The 25310-nt window shown below is 33.3% G+C and overlaps 2 protein-coding genes across 2 annotated transcripts; one reads left to right on the plus strand and one right to left on the minus strand.

Annotated features, from left to right (window-relative positions):
• The first annotated feature begins 60 nt into the window (after window positions 1-60).
• On the plus strand, window positions 61-15650 carry LOC128177613 (2-aminoethylphosphonate--pyruvate transaminase-like). Its single transcript, XM_052844403.1, has 8 exons — window positions 61-299; window positions 871-1026; window positions 7441-7541; window positions 7854-8094; window positions 8260-8424; window positions 11563-11722; window positions 12996-13156; window positions 15042-15650. The coding sequence occupies exons 1-8, from the start codon at window positions 191-193 to the stop codon at window positions 15188-15190; spliced, it is 1242 nt and encodes a 413-aa protein (XP_052700363.1). The 5' UTR covers window positions 61-190; the 3' UTR covers window positions 15191-15650.
• Window positions 15651-16815: 1165 nt separating this feature from the next.
• On the minus strand, window positions 16816-21544 carry LOC128177542 (sodium-dependent phosphate transport protein 2B-like). Its single transcript, XM_052844279.1, has 8 exons — window positions 21429-21544; window positions 21217-21289; window positions 20921-21049; window positions 20199-20342; window positions 19714-19905; window positions 19284-19402; window positions 19023-19164; window positions 16816-18849 (listed from the first exon to the last, which is right to left on the minus strand). The coding sequence occupies exons 1-8, from the start codon at window positions 21513-21515 to the stop codon at window positions 17951-17953; spliced, it is 1785 nt and encodes a 594-aa protein (XP_052700239.1). The 5' UTR covers window positions 21516-21544; the 3' UTR covers window positions 16816-17950.
• Window positions 21545-25310: the final 3766 nt, after the last annotated feature.

The following is a 25310-nucleotide window of genomic DNA, read 5'->3' on the forward strand; positions in this document are numbered from 1 at the left end:
GATAAGATAATTTGATGACGTTGCGAAATTTGAACAATAGATTTAACCATCATCCAACCGGATCTGGATCAAGATGTTGGGACCTCTCCACTTCTGTCAAACCACACGTGTCCTGTGATGTTTTGTTGTCCCTGAACGTATATAGAGGGTATTTTGTTGGTATGGTGTAGTGATTTTAATATCCTTAACCATGTATGTAGTACAGAGTTGCTGCAAAAGCATTCCGACCGTTGCACACCGTGGTATTGGAGTCTGCAGAACCACGTCAGTAAGACTGCTTAGTACCACTTCTACCAAATGTAAGATTTTCGCTTCTTATTGTAATCTGATATCAATGCATGCTGACGCATCTCAAAATCGATCACCCGTGTATCGCCATGATTTTAGTGCATTGTTGTGTTAATTGAACTGGTATATGAACAGAACAAGCTTTTTAGACATTATGACCCAATTATTGGACACACAGGTTAAATACATAGCCTACTTTTCTACTGATAGGTCATTGACTGTTGGACAACTGTTCAATGGGTCTCTTATATATAACACAGGATAAGAATATTTAAGAAAGAATATATGCATCAAGTACGTTATCGCTGTATAAATGTACATAACCCACTATTGCAAAACATGCTTCAACTTCTCTAAATAAAAAAAAATGTAAATTCATTGATCTACATAGGATGAGAAAATTACATTTCTCCTGTGACATTGATTCATGGGAATCTAAATAATAAAATATAAAAATGAATGATAACCCTTGTAGTTTTACATTGTACTTATATACACATACTTGTTTTATTGGATTCAAATTGTTTTTGTTTGTTTTTTTTAAAATGAACCATTAATTGATTTTTAACATGGATGTTGCAGTTAGCTCCCCTGGTAGGGAGAAGAAGTTGTTTACACCTGGCCCCCTGTCTGTGTCCCTCTCTGTCAGGGAGGCAGCCCTAAGGGATTTGGGATCCAGGGATGTAGAGTTCATCTCCACTGTCAAGTTTTTGCGATCTAAACTTCTACAAATAGCAGGTAATTGTTGAACTTAAACATTAGTCTATATTATTCTCAGTGCTCACAATAAGCAAAGAAGTATTTTCAAGCATTAACTTTTAAAATAGCTATCTACATGTATTTTTGAGCACAATGATGAAAATTGAGATGATAAGAAACAAATTTAAATTAGTCATCCCATTTGTGCTTATTAGAGCCATTAATACTCTCAGGAGCTTTCCTTGTGTGCTGTTGTTCAGCATCCATTTGTATGTCTGTCTGTAAACTTTTTACATTCTAGACTTCATCTCTTACTGACAAATCAAAGCAGTAACTAGCAGCAGGTCGTAGCTTCCAGACTGTTAAAATTCGAACGGATGACCTGGGATGTACAATGCCGTACATGTTCAGATGTTGCAATTTACGGCGCACAAGCATAATGTTATTTTCACTCAAATATCTGAAAAAAATTTGTATCCTTAAATTCTTTAGATAATTAACCATTGATGTCATTTAACTTGCCTCAAACGTATCTTTAAACATGCAAATCAACCTTAGAAAATGAAGTATGTTAAATTCATGTGCAGATCAAGAGTCACCATTTTTATATGTTGACAAACTACACTACTTCACTTTACGAGGCTGGTGATGTGTTTAAAAGAATATCAGAGGTATAAGTAAAGTGGTAATATCTAAGAAAGTTTATGGAATTATAAATATATACAGAATGCATTCGAAAATAAGATTAAGCAGTCCATAGCTGCATGAAGCACAAGTTTCTGTGCGCTGTAAATTGCAACTTTTTAGTACATAAGGAACTGTTGCTCCCATGTTGTCCATCTGTATTGTTTAAGATCAGGAGCTACAGACCTGCAACTAAATTGGGACACACAAAAAAGGTAGCATTCTTTTTAAAGGGAAGATGAGCAAAAAGATACAAATTTACATCCACGCATGTAAGAAAAATATTTTTAAGTATTTGGACATCATTAACAAAAAAACCTAAATATTCTAAACTAATTCTGTTATGAACTTTAATCCGCAGCGATTTCAAATTTAGGGAATAAATACACTTCATGCTTAAACATATCTTGGGCTCAGAAATTCTGATTAAGAATATTAGGTATCATTATAAACTAACAAGCTATTTAAGCCAAAGCGTACGTGTCCCACAACCAGCCTAATTATTAGTGCTTTTATCAATGCAGGGCTTCAATTACAGTATTTAGTACCGGAGCTTTTATACTTTGTCCTAGGTTACTGCTTCCAACTTTTTTGATGAATTTTAACGAAAATACTTATATCTGTCAAAGAAGTACAATTGAAATTGATACAAGGGGGAAAATCCAAGATTTCTTCATTGACACTTCATCTTTACCCTGAGAAATTGACATGAACGTATTTAAATTTCTTACGGAGATTAATAATGGGAAATGTTACATCTTTTCTCCTTTCAGATATACTTTGAACACCACACACAATTTTTCAACTTTATAATCTGTGTACTTTTTATGTTATTTGCAATGCAAAATCCCATAGACTTTCTATTTTTGGTTGTGTATTGAAACCTGAAGCAGGGAGGGGTGCTTCAAAGCAGAAAATCTGGACTTTTTCACTCTAGTAGATGAATGTAGTTTTGGCACGAAGGTACAATGTATATATGATCATCGAAATCAAAAAAGTGATATGTTACCAGAATCTCCGCGATATGTATACTCCTTTCTCATAACAAGTTTTCAACCAATTTATATCTGTTGCACTTGGAAAGCTAATTAAAAAAATATATGGGTCAGCATGCTTATTTTCTTTCTTCAACTTTTAGAACATGCATACCCCCATTTTGCCCTATAAGCTTGATTTGGGAAAATGTCAATACCGTTAATTAATTTTTCTTTAACATTTTTCTAAGTCATTTAGTTTGTATGTTTTAAAAAATAGTAGATGTCTTTGTTTTAAAGAGGAAACCCTGTGAAAAGATATGTATTATTGTAAAAACTGTAAAAATGCAGAAATGCATGTGCAAATACAATATTTTAAAGAGTATAGATTAGTAAATGTAGAAATCAAAACCTTTTAAACATGCAGAAAATTACACATTGGTCTGCTAATAATGCAATTTTATTGATTAAAGGTAAAGACAATAATTCTGTGCTTGATCAGTAATAATATTAGATATTTTCAATAAAGCGTATGTACAGAATTATCAATAATGATGTCACTCTAGTAGGGACCCACCTTAATTTATTTTTTGACTACCAATTGATTCCAACTGTAAAAACATTGTACTGTAAATACAACTCCAATATCTTGTTACTATTTTTATCACCTTTAATATCCTGACTTTTTGAATTATTTTTATGTAGAAATTTAGCATTTTATGTCTTTTGAATTCCCACTCACTTTAGAGTTATCTTTCTTTTATTAGAGAAGATAACAGTGAGTCGACGCACACCTTGTATTTTATCTTAAGCTTGCTCATTCACTTTCACAAAATGAATCTTTTTTTCATTGAGTTTTTCCATGTTTAATAAATATCCTTTTACAAGATTTATTTACAAAATCGTCAAACTTTATTCCAAAAGAAGCTTAAAATTGGAATTACCAATTAAAAAAAGAGTACATATCTATTTATATGCAAAGACAGATTTTATTTGATAATTAGAATGAAATGAAATAGATATGAAGCTTATCATGTTCAGAATTATTTTTTGGTGGTTTTTTTTTCTCCTCAATACAGCTGGCTGTTGTATGTCATTTTTATTCTGAACAATTTTTTAACTTCTCAAACACTTTAAGGCTGCCATGCTCAACAATGGAGGGAAGAGTCATAATATAAAGAGGTTTTTTTAGGTCCCAGCACCTGCTTGTGTTCCTGGTGAGAGGGTTCATAAAAATTGTGAAAATACTACCCGTTACTTAAAGTAAAATTTGTGGGATTTATAAAAAGTCGCCCTCTCAAATACTGATGTAGGAGGCAAACTGTTTGCATAGCCATATAAGATACAAGGGTGCCTCGTAAAATTCATAGGCCATTTAATAAGAGGGCTTTACAAAACTTTGGCTGATGGGATAAAATACTTTGTCTTTATAAATTTGTAGCTGCATATATTTTTGGAAGGTACAATACTTTTAATATACTTTCATTGAGAATTTCAATATCATATATTTTAGGAAATCATATTTTATGAAGAGAGGGAAAACAACTTTTGTATATTAAATTGGCAACAAATATGCATGATTAATGCAACAAAAATATGTTCACATACATGCCAACTTTTGAAAATCTCCATGGAGGATTTTACGCGCGACAACATTTTCCTAGAAGGAAATTGCCATGGTAATTGCTTTGCATTAACAATTGAACTCTTAGAAATTCATCTGTTTCTTTATCTATAAGTATTTATCATTTATCCTAACGAACAGTTCATCTAATTTAATTAGAGACAGTATTATATTTTATTTACATGATTTGGTTACCTCATGTTCATGTGATAAAATAATATGTTAATTTATTCAGCAGTCAGTAATTGAGTCTGTAGCCCTGCATTGCTTTATGTAACAGCTCTAGTTTTCTTTTACCAGCTAGTATATGTAACATTCATTCTCGGTTTAAGGTCAGACATGCTCCCTTTAAAGTGCATGCATGCCTTACACTAGTGACCCACTGAGTTAGCACTTAATCTGCATATGGCCCACAAGTGTTGCCATATTTTTTTTTTAAATTCTCCAGTTTTCGGACAGAAATTTAGAAATGTCTATAAATTTTATTGATATGTTATTTTGAGGGTACAGGGGGTGAAAGTATTGGCAATAAATTTCTTCTTCTGCATATTCAGCTCTTGAGTTTTACTAACATGGATAATAATAAATCCTGTAGAGGGCTCAGACCTTTAGCTTTAAGAATGAGGAGGCAATAAATAGATGCTTCAGTATAACCTTGCTCCACATTCACTCATGAAACATAAGAACGCCATGAGTGAAGAATTAAGTGGGAAGTGTTAATGCAAGACTCTGCATGAACCTTGGGAAATCCTGAATGGTTTAAAATGTAACCAATCAGAAGATAGGGTGGATGTTAAATATTCTGAAAGATTCTTTTAGGGAATGATCAAGCATTAATGCATTCAAGATACACATCTTTAATGCAATTCATGTAAAGGTTTTCGTTCATAGGTATATATTTATATCAGTACCGGTACATGTATTTGAAAACTTAAGCATCTTAATTATGATTTTTAGAGAATGAATATTGCTAATCAATTATCACCATTATACATATAGAGGTCAATGAATGAGATATAACTCATTTAAGAATTTGGTCAAATTTGTGGTTCATTATTAGCTCACCTGAGCCAAAGTCACGAGTGAACTTTTCTGATCAAGATTTGTAGTTGCCTGTTGGCGGCGTCATTGGCATTGTAAATTTTTCACATTGTCGTCTTCTTCTCTAGAACTACTGGGCTGATTTGAACCAAACTTAGGACAAAGCACCACTAGGTGAAGGGAGTTCTGCAAGTTTATTGAAATGAAGGACCATGCCCTCTTTAAAGGGCAGATAATTTAGAATTACTGAAAATCTGTTGGTATTTTTCATAAATCGTCTAAAAAATAATTAGGCCAAAATACTGGAACTTGTGTGGGAGCATACTCAGGTAGTGTAGATTCAAGTTTGTTTAAATTATGGTCTCCTGGGGTAGGGTGGGGCCACAATGGGGGAGGGGGGGAAGGGCGGAGGTCAAAATTTACATTAAAAAAAATTGTTTTAAAACTTCTGGAAAAGCATTCAGCCAAAAAAGCTGAAACGTAGGTGAAAGCTTGGGTTTTGCAGATTAAAGTTTAATCAAACCATGATTCCCTGGAGAAAAGTGGGACCACATTTGGGGGTTAAATAGGGATAGAGAATAATCTTCTCTGAAATACTAAACAAGAAAAGGAGGCTTGGTATTTATCATAAAAATATTTGAATAAAAACTGCAGATTTTAAAACTATTTGTGCAAGATCTATTATACTTAATTGTCAAGATATTTTGATTTTGATATTGATCAGAGTTATGGCTATTGTTGCTTAGTGAGTGATGTGGCCCCTGGGCCTCTTTTTTTTATTTGGTTCATTAGTTACATACATGTCTAACGTATAATAAATAATCTCAAAAAACTAAAATCATGTGCATTTAAGGAATGGAATTATATTGAATAAATTTCATTCGTCCTTCGTTTTGATTGGAAGAGAAATGATATTTTTATGTATTGCCTTACAAAAGGTGCACATGAAGCCCCCCCCCCCCTAAAAAAATCCAATAATTTAATACTGATAGAAGAGCTGTGTTTCATTTGAATCAGAATGATTTTAAATGTACCAGTGTTAAAAACTATCAATGAACCACATTATGAAATGAAGCATCATAAACAAGTATAACCTAACTGAACTTGGCATTCTTATTTTATTGCACACTTGTTGGTTCAGTGTAAAAATTCAGTGAGGTGGTCAAACAGTAAGTCGGTTATCTTTGATTTAAGTACACTTGTGAATGTTTTTATTGTCCCATTAATGGCAAGTACAAATGTATAATATGATGAAAATTTCTGAAATTTTTCCATCTTATTCTAGAGAAAGATGAAAATTCTTTCTTCAAAGAATTAAATGTATAGAAGTTAATTCATTAAAGGACTATATATGATAAGGGCCTAAAATGGCCCCCTAAAATGAACATCATTATTTTACTATCATTCTTTGTTTTCTTAGTACAGATATGTATGTGATGTGTTTACATAATATTCATTTTAATTCAAGTGCCCACAATTTAGAAATATGACATTGTAAAGACAACCTTTTCCCGCCATTTTTGCATTTTTAGCGTAAAACAGCTTGTTTTCAAGCAGTTTTTCCTTCCGAAAACATAGAGCGCATTCTTGAACAAATAAAATATTTTAATCAGAGATGTATCTAGCCAAGACTAATAAGTGACAAAAAAATGTTCCTTGTTCAAGCATGCGCTCTATATTTCCCATTCGTAAATAGATAAGAAAAATGTCAATTTTTGGCTGATTTTGATTGAATTATAGAAATGGCGTCACTTCTGACGTCATATACTGCCAGTGAGTGCAAAAAAATCAAATTAATAGATGAAAAATATATTCTATATCAACTCTTCTAAAAAATTATTTAACATTTTATTGTACCCAAAACACTTAAAAAATGGCGAATTATGGGGGCAAAATTTAACTCTTATCATATATAATTCTTTCCATTTGTAGACTTTCACAGATTTAAACAGTTTGCAAATTTTTAACAAATTGATTTTAATTAAAAATAGAATATGATTGCTTTATACGTTGTAGAAATTAATGTTAATCTTTGAGGTTAGAATTCTTGTGAGCATGGAGTACTAAAGTTTTATATTTGTGTATTTGACAGTTCTGCCATGTTTGTCATTCTTTAATCTTTACTTCAAGGAGTCTCAGAAAACTTCTACACAGCTGTCCCTGTACAGGGCAGTGGGACGTTTGCAGTGGAAGCTGTGTTCCACACTGCTGTAGCAAAGTCTTACGGAAGGGTGGGTAATGCATACCTGAATTTCAAAATAAAACTATGATGATTATAAAAAGTAACATGTTTCCAATGTCATCAGAATTTTCATGTCACTCAACTCATTCCTCAACTCATATCCTTTATCGATTAAAAGAAAATGCATGAATTTGAGGTCAAAACTCAGACTTGAGGCTGAGTATGGACTTGAGGAAAGTTGGTGAAGGCGGGGCCAAAAATATCATCCTCTTTTTTTTCTGATTTATTCAAATTGGGTCAGACTTTAAATTGATTATCAAAACTTTTATGATATATACAAATATTCCTGATTCACTACTAGGCCCTTGTATTGGAGAATGGAGCCTATGGAAAACGAATGGGGAAAATCTGTGAAGTGTTGAAGATCCCTTATCATATCGAGTCGTTTCCAGAAAACAGCAAAGTGAATGTGAGGCAGGTGGAAGAGCTGCTGATGGATGACCCATCCTTCTCTATGGTGGCGGTCGTTCACTGTGAGACCAGCTCAGGGGTCATAAATCCAGTGGTAGAGCTCGGACAGAGCATCAAGAGATTGATTCCCAGTAAGTCTTTGACTATTATCATTCTAAATGTTTAAGTTAGTTGTTGCTTTTTGTTTTTTCTTCGAGGCTCAACCAGTGTAAAGAGAAAAAACACTTAAACCAATCCATTTACTGGTAGATATGTTTTCTAGTAAATTTTACATTTGTTTTATTAAAACATTTCAGATAGTGTTTATTTTGTGGATGCCATGAGCAGTTTTGGTGCGGTGCCTCTGGATCTAGAGAGAGGCCACATAGACTTCATGGTCAGCTCCGTCAACAAATGTCTGCAGGGAATCCCGGGCTTCGCCTACGCCATAGCCCAGACCGAGCAGCTACTACAATGTAAAGGTGGGTGTTTTGTCCTATAAGTCTTTAATTGATGAACAAGAGGAATAGGGTACTAATACTGTTAAATCAAAGAGAAGGGTCTTTTTATCTTTTTAGTTTGAGAACAGACTCTGTAAATGTTCTGTGTTTAATAGGTAATATATTTTATGTACCCATAAATTGAATTTTTAGCAAGTTGGGGGGGGGGGGGGGGATCTGAATAAAGACATTTTGTGTATATATGTTCTGTACCTATCATGTTTGTTTGACATTTACAAATGTAGTGATGTACTTGATAAAGAGGCTGCCGCTCTCTGCCAAAAAAGCTAATCAACACTGCTCGCCTAATTGTAATATATACAACTTATAATATGACTTCATTACTTTCAGAAGTGGGTTATTATATAGTACAATTTGTCATTCATGTTCATGAAGATTACCCATAATTTTGTGAGAACAGACATTCAACAGAAGGCAGAACAGTAATCTGCAATTTATCACCATGGTATTTTCTTAAAGTTTTATGTACAAGTGTATGTCCAAAATGACCAAGGCAAATACAGATTCCGAATTCCTCTTTCGATATAAGGGGTATCTACATGTAACAGGGGCCTAACATTGTATGACATTACGATATCAATATCTCTGATTCCCTCCGTTTTGTAAGAATAATACCATTTGAAATGTTTGTGTGTTAATTGTCTGTGGATGGAAGGGGGTGGGGGTGGATAGACCTTGCTTTGATTTCCAGGCATGTGTTATTTTGATGTACTTAAAATCTGATGAACTTAATCATGCATTGATTTGATTTGAACATATTTTATTGTGTTAATTACACAAAAGAATTGAAAACAAGTTCTTACAACTTACAAGTTCCTCTCCTAATGATAATACATACAATATATACAATTGTCAAAGTAATATTACATGTAACTATATATAATAATTAAATTCATAGACATGCATTTACAAAGTAATTGCGAATATATAGTATATATATATATTCATCCATTGCACAAAATTAGCAATAAATGTTTATTGGTTTCTAAATGGTTTATATTTAAAGTGACTGGTACTGGGTGGTTCTGAGAATAGGTCATGTCAGCTGTTTTAAAAACCATCAACTCATATACACGTTACACTTGACCTGTTTCTATCAAGTATTAATCTTTTGTATTAGCATAATAAGGTACAGCAGCAAAGGAACAATTAGGTTTATCATGTTTCAGTCTAATTATAAAGTTTAGTAACTTTAGTTTGAAGAATGTATGGTGAAGAATTTGGTAATATGAGAATTGCTACTGTACATTATAAAATACTTTTATGGTTGAGATTAAAAACAATTCATAGTGTTAGAAAGACGTAATGCTTAATTACCGGTAATAATTAAATTAAACTTGTTTAATCCAGCTTAGTGTGGTTCCATACATTTTTGTAAAATTTCTTTGACACTAATTAAGAAAGCTAGTGTCAAAGAAGCTCTTATTATAGATGATCTATAATCATACACTTTGCTTAAAAAAAAAAATCCTGAATATTCAGTTAAGTATACCTCATTTATGCGAAGAATATTCTACATTTCTCATGAACATGTTTTGAAAACTAATTAAATTTTGAAATGTTTATTATAATGAGCAAAAACTATTTAATTGAAAGGATATTAGAAGAATATATATAAGAATATGTATAAGGCCTTTTAAATAGTTTAGCCAGATTGCTTAGGATATCGATGCTTCAATGTGCATTATTTTGATTTGACAAGTTTTAAGATACATGTACATGTATTTTATTACATGTGGTTATTTACAATGTTTATCATTATAATAAATGAAAGGAATACTTAAAATGGAGGCCTCGTGAAAAATTCACAGGGATCAAACTTTTTTTCTTTTTCAAAATTCAGTGACACGCATCTTCAATTGATATTTAGAAAAATTTATATTATGAGGTGATTAAATACTGGTACATTAATATCATAGTGCTGAACTGTCAGGGAAGTAGGCCTTGACATAGATATAACTTACGGCACAGAATTTTTTATTTGAATACACTGATTTAAATTACCAAAAATTTAAACCCAATTACCCGCCGTTTCACCAAGTAAAGAGATGTCAGTGGGTCACACAGCCAAACTTTTATTCCGATGCCAGGCGATCGTGTCTTCTTTGCTTTGCCTGTCGTGTAATCTGAATACACATTCATTTGAATTTTAATACTGAATGCTTTTATTTGATGAAGATTTTAGTACCATAATCGTAAACAATGAGAGGTTTTGTGAAGTGGAGGGTGTTTTTTGTGTCACCTATTCAGTCTTTGGGCCAGTTTTTATGTACTTGATACAAGGTTCATGGATGAAATAGGTCTCATAAAATTTTCTCATGAATGCAACTGATTTTCTAATTTTACTCTCTTTTCCCCAGCTGCCAAGTCAAGTGACTGTGTTGAGATCATTTTCACAAGTAATAGTCTTTATTTAGTTAGCTCTTGTTAAGATTTTGCAAAGTATTCTATTTTTTTTTATTCTTAATTTTTAACAATGATAGGGCCTTTTGTGGTTCAAATTGCGTTTTATAGTTTGAAAAGTTGTAGATTTTTGCAAACAACAGGCAGGTTTAGAGAGAGACTCTTAAAAAATCAGATCAGAATTATTGATAACTCTCTGTTTATATATATTTTCATATTTTCAATTTGGGATGACTTGCACAAACAAATAATTTATGTCAACATGCAAGGAACAGAAATATATGAATGCCTCCCATAGGCGTCGGAAGGGGGGGGGGAGGAAGGGGTAACTTTTGCAAAGTTATATAGACCTAACCACCAGGCACATAGAATCACAGAGGTGTAGAAATATCCTTTAGTAAATTTAAAAGATTTACATTAATTTTATAGAATCTTGAATCATTGTTAAAAAAAAGATATTGCATTGATAATTGAATCATATATACATATACCTAAATGGCTGTAAAATTAATATTAAACTTTGTTCTAAAAGGCAAAAAAAAAATATCAAAATAATCAACATTCATTCCTGTTGTACCATAAAAGTATACAGTATACATTGACCATCAATCTTGGTACATGTATTGAGTTAAAAAAAAATGGAACTGTGATTGTAAAACTGTTCAAGGATTCTATGAAGATGTGATATATTTACAGGAAACTCCCGGAGTCTCGCTTTGGACCTCTGTGACCAGTACGACGGCCTAGAGAAGACTGGGCAGTTCCGATTCACTCCCCCCACACACTGCATGCTAGCCTTCTGTCAGGCCATCAAGGAGTTCGAACAGGAAGGAGGTGTTCATGGGAGAGCTAAACGGTAAAAGCACAAGTTATCCTGAATTGTACTTCAAACAATATGGTCCAAACAGTTTTAATGTGGATGTTAATGCCGAGCAGCTAAAATATAGCCCTGATACCTAATTAGCTCAGCTCAGCAGGAGATTGCATGTGTAAACGAAAGCCATGTTTATTTGACAATTAAGGATATATTATGATATTAACAGAATTCTGGGATGGTTGCCTCTCGGTATATGTCATGTCACTGGTATTTCCATAAATATTAATAGACTGGGTGGAGGTCTAATGTAAGAAAATAGTTTGTAAATTTTTTATGATTGTTTACAAGTGTATAAACATGTACCATATAACAGGATAGAAAAAGCAGACACTTTGACGATTCAGGAACAGGTTAATGCACTTTCTGAAATAATTTGATAAAAACAGGTTAACAGGAGAATACATAACTTGTTTTACAACTGGTACGATCCTTTTAAAGTAAAATCTTGTGCATTGGTTTTATGATGATCAAATGTTGTAAAAGGAACTTGAATGGATCAAATTCAAATTAATCCAGGAATCTTTTTTGCTGTTCTTAATTCAGTTTTTCTGCAAGAACATGTATTTTGTGTTTGACTCAAATTCTCATCAGAGAACTAAAATACTTGACCTTCAGAATATTGCTAGTGTAAATATTATAATTATGAAATCAATCTGCTCAAATACTACAGTGCATTACCTAATTTTGTGACATCAAAATATCCAAGTGGGGCAGTGGACAATGCACTCGTTTTTCACCGCTGCGACCCAAGTTCAATTCGCGTGATCGTTAGTGGTTGTATGTGAAAGGGTATGTCGGTCACTTGCTTGGACATGTGGGTTTTCTCCTGGCACTCCAGCTTTCTCCCACATCAATGACACCCTCGTGCTAACATCTTTGCCAAGAAAAGATATTAATTTAAATTGTAGAACTTGTCTATCAATCGTTGTAAAAGAAATAAAGTTCAGGGTTATTTTCAACATACTTTTGACATGGAATTTTAAAGATTAATTTCACAAAATGAAATGCCCTTGACTGATATATTAAGTGCTTATTTTCCTTTTGTTTAGATATAAGTAAATGTTTCTTTGATATTTTTACAATTTTGTATGTACCCGGTACATTTCTTTTCGTACTTGGCTGCTGCATGCAGTACCAATTCTCTTGGGGGGGTTTTTGTTTTCATTTTAAAAAAACCCATTCCATATAGTCATTGAGTTTCTTTGATCCTCAAATGAGATCTTTCTTGTCATTGAGGTTATGTCCTTTTCAGATACAAAGAAAATAGAAGAATATTGCAAGAAGGCATGAAGAAGCTTGGATTTGAAGAATTCCTTGGCCCAGAACATGATGGCTATATAATTACCTCATACAAATATCCAAAGGACAAAAACTTCAACTTTAAAACTTTCTATAGCAAACTTAATGAGAAAGGTATGTTAATTGTTTCTATCTCTACTTGTATTGATATGAATTTGAATAACTTCTGAAATGATTTTTATAGTGTTGAATTCTCACTCCCCTTTATGGGTTTGTAATATGAAATATTATGAAATATGAAATATTATATGAATATAATTGTTAGTCTTTTTTTTATTATCTCAACCTGTATATATAGTATATTGTTATACTTTCATGTTAAATACTGAAATCTGATTGGTTAAGACGCAGTTAATAATATTTACTATTACCCTCAGCATTAGCAACGCACTTGGCAACGGGTAACATTAAAAAATATTACATGCGCGAAAATTATGCGCGTACGGTTCGCTGTAGAATTCACGTTATTCCTATATAAAAGCAGTAAAATTTTCTTAAAAATTTTAAAAAAGACATTCAGTATAACAAAATAAATAGTGCCTGTTTGGGAGGATAACAGTTGAAATTGACACCCCTCGAAAACCATTGTCAACCTCCGCTTCGCGTCGGGTGACAATGGTTTTCTCGGGGTGTCAATTTCAACTGTTACCCTCCCAAACAGGCACTATTTATATAGTATAGTATAGTATAGTATATGTTATTATTTGTACATGCACAAGTTCTCCTGTAAATACACTACCACTTCATGTTATTCATATGTTATACTGATAAGCTGTAAAGTTTAAAGAAATAAAGAATTGAATTGAAAGTTGAAATGACATCTACATGTCCAAAATTTGTTGGGATATAATAACTTAATTGTTTTAAGTGTTTGTTGTAATGATTTCATTTTGTTAAGTGATTGAATAATGGTACTAGTGACACTAGGTAACTAACATTTCATGGTTGTGTAAAACTAATGTGTATTTAAACACATTCTTGCATTGTTTTGTATTTGACATTATAAAGCATATGAGCTTTGGGCACTCTTTTATTTCATTCATATCTTGCCATTTTGAAAATTTGACTGACTTCAAAGGAATAAATACCTATGAGGTCGAGGATTTCAGAGTTAGGTATAGATGAACTGAGAAGTTCCATTTCTTAATTAAATAACACGGGTCAGTATGTCTTTCTTCTATTGTTCACTGATCGAGCCACAGTGTGTTTGAATGTTGGTCAACTGTAATACGGCATTGTAGGGGCTCCACCGTTAGGTCCCCAGGTACACCTGCACTCTAAGCGTACACTCGGTTGCCTGATGGGTTTGTGATTTACCTTACTGGACCACCCCGGATGTTTTTGAAAAATTGAAATCCTTTACAGTACAGATTTAACATGTTCTCACGATCACATAAATTTAAAGTTTTTTTTCTTGTTTTTTGGTATTTTTTAAGTTGTTTACTTGTGATTCTACATTCAGTATGGTTAATGATGTAACTATGAATGTTGAGCACTTAAGGAGGCTGGGTGGCCAATGAATTAACCATCAAATCTGACTGAAATTTTAAGATATGATTTGTTTAGCTATAAACTATTACTGGTAAGTAAAGAGAAATTCCATATATCTTACCTGCTATTTAAGTATTTTTCTACTATATTTTTACATAGAAATCATCTTCTAAAAGAGATCAATACAGTCTAAAAATAGCCATGACCTTCAAACCCTCTTAATTAATGCACAATACTATTTATGCGGGTTTTTTTCTAAACAATTTACCTCCCCCCTTCCAACTAAAATAATTTAAGGGAGTTAATTGACTGGATTCTTGTGCAAAATCATGCAAACTTCTTTTGGGTGTCCAAGAAACGCAGTGGACAATGCACTTGCTTCTAACCACTGCAACACCCTCACGCTAACATCCGTGCCAACGAGGGATATTAATATGAGTAGTTGTACTTGTTTATCAATTGTTGTCAAATAAAGTTATTAAATAATTCTTTTTACTTGTGATTGCAGGGCTTGTGATATACCCAGGAAAGGTGTTAAATGCAGACTGTTTTAGGATCGGTACTATTGGGAATCTGTTTCCCGAGGACTTCCATGAACTACTGGCAGCTATTGAAGAAGTCTGTAAAGAGATGAACATCATGCTTCCTATCACCTAGATCCCCAGATTTATATCTAATTAATACGACAGTGTTTAACTAATTAATTTGTAGTATTGGATAGTATCGGTATTATTATTTTATATTGCTTTTTGTCATCGTACTCCACAATTTTTTTCATTGCTTGATTTTAATATATTTAGGTGCACGTGCATTTAATTTTGATGTACATGAATGGACTCCACAGTAGTGTATGGGAATTGTATAATGGGTCCGGTATCTTTGCTAAATTATAACAATTACCATAGGATTGATGCTGCAAATTGATTTGTTCTTTCAGGTTAAAAAAAGAAGATTTGTATTGAATCTCAAAATGGCCGGTCACGATAATATTTTTTCTGTCTTGAATTTGTTTGTTAAAAAATATGTATGTGGAGTATAGAGTAAAAGCTTTAAAAGCTGTAATATTCAATACAAAGGTGCCATTTTAAATGTGCCAGTAAAAGTATTGATACACTTCGATCAAGAAAAGAAAGAGCAACATTATGAGGCAGCGCCCTACTTTTTATTCCCTGAGAAACACATTGCAGTCATAAGGACAGGAAACTTGCATTGAAAAAAAAAGGTTTTTGAAAACCTTACATCAATTAATATCCAAAAAATATTTTACATGAAAACTATAAAGTTTAAATATTTTAGCACAGGAGTGCATGATTTTACAAGAGGTGATTTTTTCATTGTTCATAAAGGGTGTCTATGTTTGTTTTTTGATTTAAAGCATTTTAGGTGTTTTACTTTTGATAATATTGTTGTATGGTTTGGAAACCACTTAAAAAGAGATATTATTTTTTAACTCCTTGTTGTTAATCATAAAAATCCTGTTTGATTTTTTTTTTGAATGATCAATCCACATATCCCAAATACCTGTGGATTTTTATTAAGCACAAGTTGCATGTAATCATGGAATGTTAGATATTGACTGACCATAAACTGAATGGAGTGATGTATATTTCATAGTACAATAAAAAGGAGAAGAGATCTTTACAAAAAAAAAAAATTCATTACAACCATTCAAAAGAAACTTTACAAATTTAATAGCATGTGTATGCACAATCTTTTTAGTTCATTAAAATTCTACAACTGTTACAAGAGCTAGTAAATTTATCGGTAGTGTATTTGCTAACACAGTAAGAGTGTCTGTACATGTATGTATACATCACCTGTATTATGGGAAAATGTTCATTTCAGAATGTTACATTGTAACCCTGACTTGCTCAATAAAGGTGCATAATACATGCAGTTGAGATTGCTTCTCATGAGATTTTGATGTTCATTATCTGGAACATTTTGCCAGAATGTCAGGAGTTGAACGTCTTTATTTATGACAAGTAATTATTGATATAAGTTAACAATTTAACATTAAATGCTGTTAACGTTATTTTACGTTTTAAAAAGAACTTTATAACTGCGATATACAGTGTACCAAGTACATGTCTTTATTATTGAATACCCAAATTATTTCACCATTAGTTGTTTAATGACATGTTAAAACCCTTACTCTAGCAATAGATATCTATCCAAACTGTGATGAAAAAAAAAATGAAAAAAATCAACCGGGGGGGGGGGGGGGGGGGGCTCGTATTCTGGACGAATTTCCTTATATCACGCGTACTAAATGCTTTTATGCTTATAATGTACATGTTAAAGGAATCTATGCAACAATAATTGTACACTATGTTAATACAGGTGCATGCTACATGTATCATAAAATTCAGTATGTAGCTATACGAGTTCCTTAACTTTTATCATTATTATTATACCTGTATTATAGTGTAGGTAAAATGAAGAAAAATAAGGACACGAATACTGATGTAATCGAACTGTAAAGAAAAAAAGGGAACAAAATGACGTAAAAAACCGAACTGTAAAGAAAAAAAGGGAACAAAATGACGTAAAAAATTTATTTCAATAGAAATTTTAACTATACAGTGATTGCCAAGAGTAAATGTTTATAAACATTGACCATTAACCTGTTAACCGAATTGTCAGTTTATTCCACGAGTGTGCACGTGGGTTTCACGTGAACGAAGTAAACCGGTCTTTTTATCATTTTCATCAGCGTTTTCCGGCTGAGTACCTATTTGCTCACATATCTGAATTAAATATCTGGTTTAAAAAGGGCAACTATTTAAAGAAAAATCTTTCAAATCTTTCAATTTTGTTTACAACAGAACCACTTAAGGAAAGTGCTCATCGGTTTGTATCACTAGCTATATATATGTATATAGAATGTTTGAAAATGCCTAACTCCAAAGGGAGTTTGGAAGGCTAAAGAATTAAGAAAGTTATTTTTGATTTACATGTATTACGAAAAATCTTATTTTATTTTCTACGAGAAACATAATCAAGAACAACAAACATCGCTGTTTGAAGAAAACAAGCAACACCCCGAGTTTACTTTGTTGGCAACGATGGCTCCTCCGTTCAAAAAATGAACGCAGTTTTATTTGTTTTTGGTGATGTTTGAGTTTTGGATGATGTCTGTTTAAAGTGGTTACGTAAGCTTATAATGAGGCTCTAACAGGTTTGTCATAAACATTTTACAGACAACGTTCAATCAAAACATGATAAAAAAAAAATGACAAGAAAAGGCGTTTCACACCAAGGAAGTCGGAAATTTTTTTCCAATTATCAAACTGAAAGACCCCATATAACATTTCCATTGTTTTCATAAGGAACGACAATGAGATAAGAACTTGGTAGAAAATAAATCTGTGATTAGTGTTTATTAAAACTATTACCAATGAATGTATTTAATGATTACAACATCGAGCTTTCTTTTTCCTCTGCATTCCCCGCCATTTTCTCTTCTTCCTCATGATGATGATGATGGTGATGGTGGTGACATACCTTGCAGAAACCAAACATGTGTTTAAACAGTCGATCCAGCGGCTCTAGTGAGCGAAAATAAATGGGTAAAAACTTCCAGTCTCGAAGCTTTTTGGGTAGCCACTGGGGCCTCTTCATCTGAAGAATCTTAATAATACATATACTTAAAATTAGGCAAAGGAAGGTTGTCCCAACAGCAGTCAGAATTTCCCAGCCTGCTTGTGACAGCCCGAACACAGCGAGGGGGAGGAGGAAAAATGCCATGAGCAGATAGAACAGCGCAAACCAGCGGTACTTTGCTGTTGTGTTGCCAAGGAATTTAGACATACGTATCGGGAATCTCATGAATGGAATGGGATACCATAGGCATATGGCTGAAAGGTTGAAAAACAGATGGCACATCGCAATGCGGAGAGAGTTTTGAAGTTGTCGAGTTCCATTTTGTGTGTCTGTGGCAAGTGCTGCAAGTATTCCTGTTGTTGTTGTTCCAATGTTGGAGCCAATAGACAAGGGGTACATTCGGTCTATGCTAACGACCCCAATGCCTACTAAAGGGGTCAAGGTCGAGGTAAAAATGGAACTAGACTGGAGTAATATTGTAAATCCCATTCCGATCAAAATGGCGATGTATCCGGTAAAGTAAGCTGCTTTCCCCGGGAAATTGTAATTAATGAACTTTTTAATAAACTTTCGGATGTTTCCTTGCAGGAGAGAGTTTAGCAACTTGACTATTGCGAAGAGACAAACACACAAGAGAATTAGAGAGGCAATCAACATGATTGTTCCTATCACAGAATCTGTCAGTCCTGAGTCAACAAACAGATGGGTACCTGATAAAAGATATGATAAAATTTCAATAGTTGTTGAGGTATATGTTGTTGTTATTTTCAATGACATTTGGTAAAAGTGAGGCAAACGTTCATTTCTTTTAAAACGGCTATTTCAACATTAGTAAAAAAAAACGCCTTTGAAATGTTCGCGAAATTATGACAGTTTACTTAACATTTCTTGAGACAATCGGTTTTGGTAAAGTTGTATCCCGTTTCATTGGGAGTGGTAGTTGTCTTGGACAGACAACACGTCTTCAGCAAGCTGTAGTCCTTATCTCCTTCTTTTGCTATCAAACCAATCTTCTTGGAATCTATCTAAAGTTTATAACTTAGTATCTTAGAATGACCATGCAATTTATAAAAAGTTGTTCACAATTCAAATATACTGTACGGGCACGTGTATATAGTATTGTGCAACTTCCGCAATGTCTTGCCTGTATTATAAGTTCGGTAAAGGGTTTTGTCACTGCTTTCAACAAATCCTTGTTGGCGTCTTGTGACGTTTCCAGCCGCATGTTCTCGACAATGGTACCGGTCAGACGATAAAGATAGTCTAAAAAGAAACTGTGACAATACTAGTATAAAGATGTAGAAAATGTGGTGATGCCATAGTATCCCTATTTCAAAGATGTTTTAAAGCGTAAATAACAGCATGGTAGCGCATCGTCACCAACGCTTTAATAATCCTTCGTATAAAGGCCTTACAACTTCACAAGCCAAAGGTTTTCGGACCACTCCGCCCCCATAAACCCGACGAGCAAGATGGCGACTCTGCTTCCCATAAGTCCGGGTAGCAGAGTGGACCGAAAAACACTTGTCTTGCTAAGATGGTGGTCTATTGTAACACTGTAAGACGGTACTGACCCGTGGCCACCTCCAGGGGGAGCAGCACAATAACTGACAGCCAGTTAAACATGTCGTGGACTGTGGCTCCTGCAAACGCCCGCCGGAAGTCGTTACGATGAGTTATCTCCCCCATGGAAACCAGGGTGTTGGTCACGGATGTCCCTATGTTGGCACCCATGATTATGGGAATGGAAAGTTTCACCGTTAGAACTGGAAGAAAAGAATCATACTAGTTTGCAGACGCAGATCAAGGATTTTTTTACTGGGGGTCCCTCGCCTTTAACCAACTCACTCCTCCCCCAAAGAAGTCTTTTAATATTTTTCCTTAAGTCAAAGCTTTTCTGACAAGTATATAATAAAAGGGGAGTTAACTCTGGTAACTTTGAAAATTCTACGATGAGGATGCCCGTAGTCCCAGACCCCTTCCCCCTCTCTAGATCCGCGCATGAGTTTGTGTTTTGCTGTTTATTTCACTGTGAACTGAGCAGCAGGCGTCCACTCACTGTCGGCTGCCACCATGCTGACTACAATGGAGGTGGTGGTGGAGGAGCTCTGGACCAGCACTGTAGACAGCAGGCCTATCATCACCCCACACACAGGGTTACGGACCAGCTCACTGTCCTGGAACACACGACCAGCCGTCTTACCTTCAAAGAACAAACAAGATTTTCAATAGCTTATTTCTTGGATTTGAAAATCTTTAAATTGATCTAAATGTCATCGTTTGTTTTTGCTAGTCTTTTTAGTACTGTACTTTTTTTAACCCATGAAAAAAACCCAAAGGGCTTTAGCTTGAATTTTATTTTCAATGCCACAAAAACATATATGAAATGCCAAAACTGTTTGATATGAAACACCGATATACATTTAACTATCATCAAATTAGGTAAGGAATTGCCAGTAGAAGCAAAAAAGCCCCTCAATTTCAATTGATTGTCATTTCTGTTATGGGAACTTTATTCTTTTGAAAAATACGGGGGGAAATGTCAATTCGATGCGATTTTTCCGCCTTCGTTTTATGTCATTTATAATCGATCTCAAATCGATTATATGTCGAATTTGACATTTTTATAAACAGATTATAAAGTTCAAGGTATACAGTGTTATAAACAACTAAAACTGTTATTTTATCAAAAAGTTCATGAGAAATTATAACTTTTTTGTTTTTGTTTCTGTGATTAGGTAAAAACAGAAGATACTGATATTTCAATGTCAATGTGTTTACCTCCGAGCAGTCTAAAGGCCGAGCTAAGGAAGTCCAAAGAACAAACGAAAAAGTAGAGGCTTATGAATATTAGAATTATCCGTGTAAAGGCCCACGTACCACGGAGTGCCTTCCCTTTGGTGTCCAAGTCTGCGGTAAAGAAATAGTCCAACCAAGGTTACAAAAAATAGCAATATAACTGCTTAACGTGTGTAATTCTGTGTATATAGTTTGAAAACTGTTTATCGTATTTATTGTTTTCTTTTAAATTTTCTGGCGATTTGCAATCGGGGTTGTTTCAAATTTCACAACCATACCTGTCCAAGGTGTCCCCGTGTCTTTAAGTTCGGGGCATGCCCACGGATCCTCTTGGGATGAGGTCTTCTCAATCTGTAGAGAAATTTTGATTCATAAACAAATTTTATCTTACCACAAGGACACTCAATTCACGTGGTCTAAACGTGCAACCAAAACAAAAATGCGTCGCTTAATTTCACGCAATAAATGAAAGGTAAATGAGATGCTTTACTAAATGCGACGCGTTTTCCTCCACATTGGCGGTATGTAATGACGCGGTGTGGACAAGCAGCGCGTCTCCACCCGCGTGCGACGACATCTTGCTTGTTTGGAAACTACTTCTTTCGTGTCAACGATTCACATATATTGCCGAATACATTTATAAGATAACGCATTGTAAAGATTACAAATTTAGAATGTCAACCACTCGTATACTAATGTTTAGTCTGGTTGATTTTATTTGCAAATCCAAACGTCAAAGGTTACATTCGGAGCACAAAGTTTCAGAATGTATGAAAAAGCTATGAAAACACGATTTTTAAAAACATTATTCAAAATAAAAGGACATTTGTATATGCGTGCCAAAATATGTTATATGTATAATAAAAGCCTAAACTATACATTTTACATGTATCGAGGTATATTGGACTTTTGACCCCCACCCTTCGTTGTGAATTGTTTAATTTCAAAAGTTTCATGACGTACGAGTACTAACAAAGAATCTATTTAATTTCAATCTTTATGAATATTTAATCACTAAATGTCTTGTGTTAGGAGGATAGAGTTACCATCATTTTAATTTTTTTGTTTAGTTAATAAAGTGAAGTCTCTTGACCGCAATCACTATTTTCTTTAATTTTTTTGTTAATAACGTGAAGTCCTCTTGACCACATAAAGGTCATTTAGACTATCAAGGCCAAAGAATGGCCAGGTAAATCATGCAATCAACTGACCCAAATGTCGCGGCTAAAACCATACCGCCAAAATGAAAGAAAGAACTGTCTTCGTTTTGCCCACTCACTTTACGAAGTTTAACTAAAATTTTATGCAATTAAACTGTTCATTATGGTATATCACTCCTTGATGTGGTTGTATCAAGAATTTCTTGAAAAATATATCATTGAATTTTGTAGACAAAACATACTTCAAAAATATCTCTAAAATTAGATGCATTTGATTGACCTATTTGCACTTGAATGCAGTTTTTTCGTATTGGCTTTCGTGGCCATTATTTTTTAATAAGCAAAATAATCACATCAATATGTTTTAAATGAGGAAAAATTATGATTAAGAAAAGTATGTATATTAGTACTTATAAAGTTGAACAGAATATATATGTATTTGATCATTTTGAATAACAATTTTTTAAATAAAAAGGCAGTTTGTAAATAGATGCCCTAGTATTTGATAAACATAATGATACATATTGTCCATAATGTAAATTTTTTGTTTTTTGATTTTATGTGTGTGTGTGTGTGTGTGTGTGTGTGTGTGTGTGTGTCGTTTTTGTTCGTTTGTTGCTCAGTTCATCTAATATATGATACCTAATATATTTGTGTTTTATAATATTTACATTTATATGAAACCGGATTTTAGGATCGGATTTTTTTTTCTAAAATTGCTGTTTAAAAAAGTCAAGTTTTGCAAATTACGGCTGTAAAAAATTAGACTTTTTCTATGTATTTGCATGCGTTTATGTTGAAAGTCATCCAAACTTACCTAGTTTAATTTCTCAGTGTTAAACAGGGCATGTAGAATTTCTTCTAAACATAGTTTATAGTTTATTCATAGTTAAAAGATGAAATAAAATGTAAAGTGCACATGTATTTTCCATTTTTATTTTGCATGATTTTTTATCGTTTTTTCATGAAAAATATGGGTTTTTCCCCCGGCAAATTCACCTTGTTATTCAAACTGTTTAATCCCCTCTCTATGATACGCTATACAGGTGCATCGTAGAGAGCGATTTTACAAGTCTAAATTCAGTTTTTATAAGCAAATTTGATCTGCTTACAATACTACACCCAACTACCAATTCAGCAATTCATGCAAGTATAAAGGCAGCGACATTGCAGAAAAAATACTTGTACATAACCAGTAACCAGTCTTCGCGGATATGCTAAAATTTATCTGCAATGGTCACTATATTCCATGATTCGCATGAATCATCAAAGAAAGCATGCATTTTATTGTTTATATTTACATCTTTAACAAATTTACTAATTGATCTCAGATACCGATAGCATTTGAAAGTAACTTAATTATTGTTAATGTACATCAATGCATGTACGTTAGATAAAAGAAACAGCCAAATCATCTTATATAGGAATTTTAGATGAGACCATCATGGTTATTTCGTAGAGTTCGTTGCTCCCATGCAATGTAGCAAATAAGTTTTGATCGATCACGAAATAAATCAATTATTATAAAACTCAGAAGAATTTTTTTTAAAAAGACACCTATTATCTGGTAATAACGATGACATGTTTTATTATATGTATTTGATTTGAATTGCAGTTGACATTTATTTTTCCTAATAATGCATTTAAAAGATGAATCATGTGTTCCTCATATGCAGAAATATCTTTTTTTTAAACACTTTAGAATTTATATCATATAGATTTCAAACTTGTCAATTTCTATATGAATTACAATCAATTTTCTTTGATAAAAATCGAGGAGAAAATACTTAGTGAATGTTAGTATAAGATTATAAAGTTAACGTTATCGGAGGAATCTTATGCTGACTTGTTCTTCTCTCAACTTTAACAAAAACTTGTCCTTGATCTAGAAAACAAGTGAAGTAACAAACAGCAATTTTGTATTGTTATGTTAAGAACGCAATTAAATAAGTAATGCTTGACCTACCCGTTTCTAGCACGTGTAATTGAAAAACGTGCTCGTCATCAAATTCCTTAAAATTGTAGATATTTATAGATTGGAAACATTATATAAAGTGAAAAGAAGATTTATGTTTAGCAATAAATAATTAAAAAATGAGAAACTATTTCATAAGAGACTCACCTTGCAAAAGTTCACAGTTAATGTTTGTGTAAGAAATTTGCCATCTCATAAAAGAAAATGCCTACAGAGGTTATGTTAAAAATGAATTTTAATAAAGAAAAGACTTAAATTATTCAGCAACACCGGTGAAGCAATCTAGGATAAGTATTATATACTTGTTTTTATGTTTATTTTTTACGGTTAAAGAAGTGCGTGAATTTTCAGAGACCTTTTTTCAAAGCGAAATATAAATCATTGAATTTTAAATGTATAAAAAAGCTCAGAAAAGCAAGGAAAAAGACCAAAGACCACCTGTTATTAAATCAAAAAGCTAAAAGTCCAAAACAGGTTCTCGCTTTTTATGGCATACTTAAATGGAATTGATATGGATACATTTAATGAAGACAGTGCTGTTAGAAAATGGACAACAAATACTTGGTCCAAGGGAAAAAAAGGAGGATGGATCTCAGACACCACGTGGAAAAAAGAACAGACGAACGAAAAGAAAAGAAAAATTTGGTCAACTAAATCAATGAGGCAAAAATATAAGCTCCAGGTAGAATATCGAGTTTTAGATAAGAAAGAAGTACCCCCCAAAAAGTGCTTAAAATGCAGAAAAAGCCGCATCTAAGCAAATTATGCAGACCATATATAGAACAACAAAAACACTAACTGGTAAATTCCAGTCATCAGATTTACCAGAAATGGTTCCTGTGTCTATAAGGTAAGGACACGCCAAATGATCTTCTGGAGGTGAGTTCTTCTCGTTATTTGAAGGTCATTCGTGGCCAATATTTTATCATGACACAATGACAAATGATTTAACAAATCATTTAACATGATTTACGTTCAATTTGTTAAAAGAGACGCTTTACCAAATGTGACGCATTTTTTTTTTTAAATTGGTGACATTTAATGACGCATCGTGAACAAGCAGTGCGTCTCCACCCGCGTGTGATGACCCTCAAACCTTGCTTGCTTAGGAACTATCGTATATCGGGTAATTTTTGCGCTGATCTAATTTTTGGGGTTTTTTGCGATCTCTTTTATATCGCAAATAAGTGAATACGCAGAAATTATATCCTTTATCATTTTCTATGAGAAGCTTTTA

Source organism: Crassostrea angulata, chromosome 3 (assembly GCF_025612915.1).
Source record: "Crassostrea angulata isolate pt1a10 chromosome 3, ASM2561291v2, whole genome shotgun sequence".
Classification (NCBI taxonomy): Eukaryota; Metazoa; Mollusca; class Bivalvia; order Ostreida; family Ostreidae; genus Magallana; species Magallana angulata.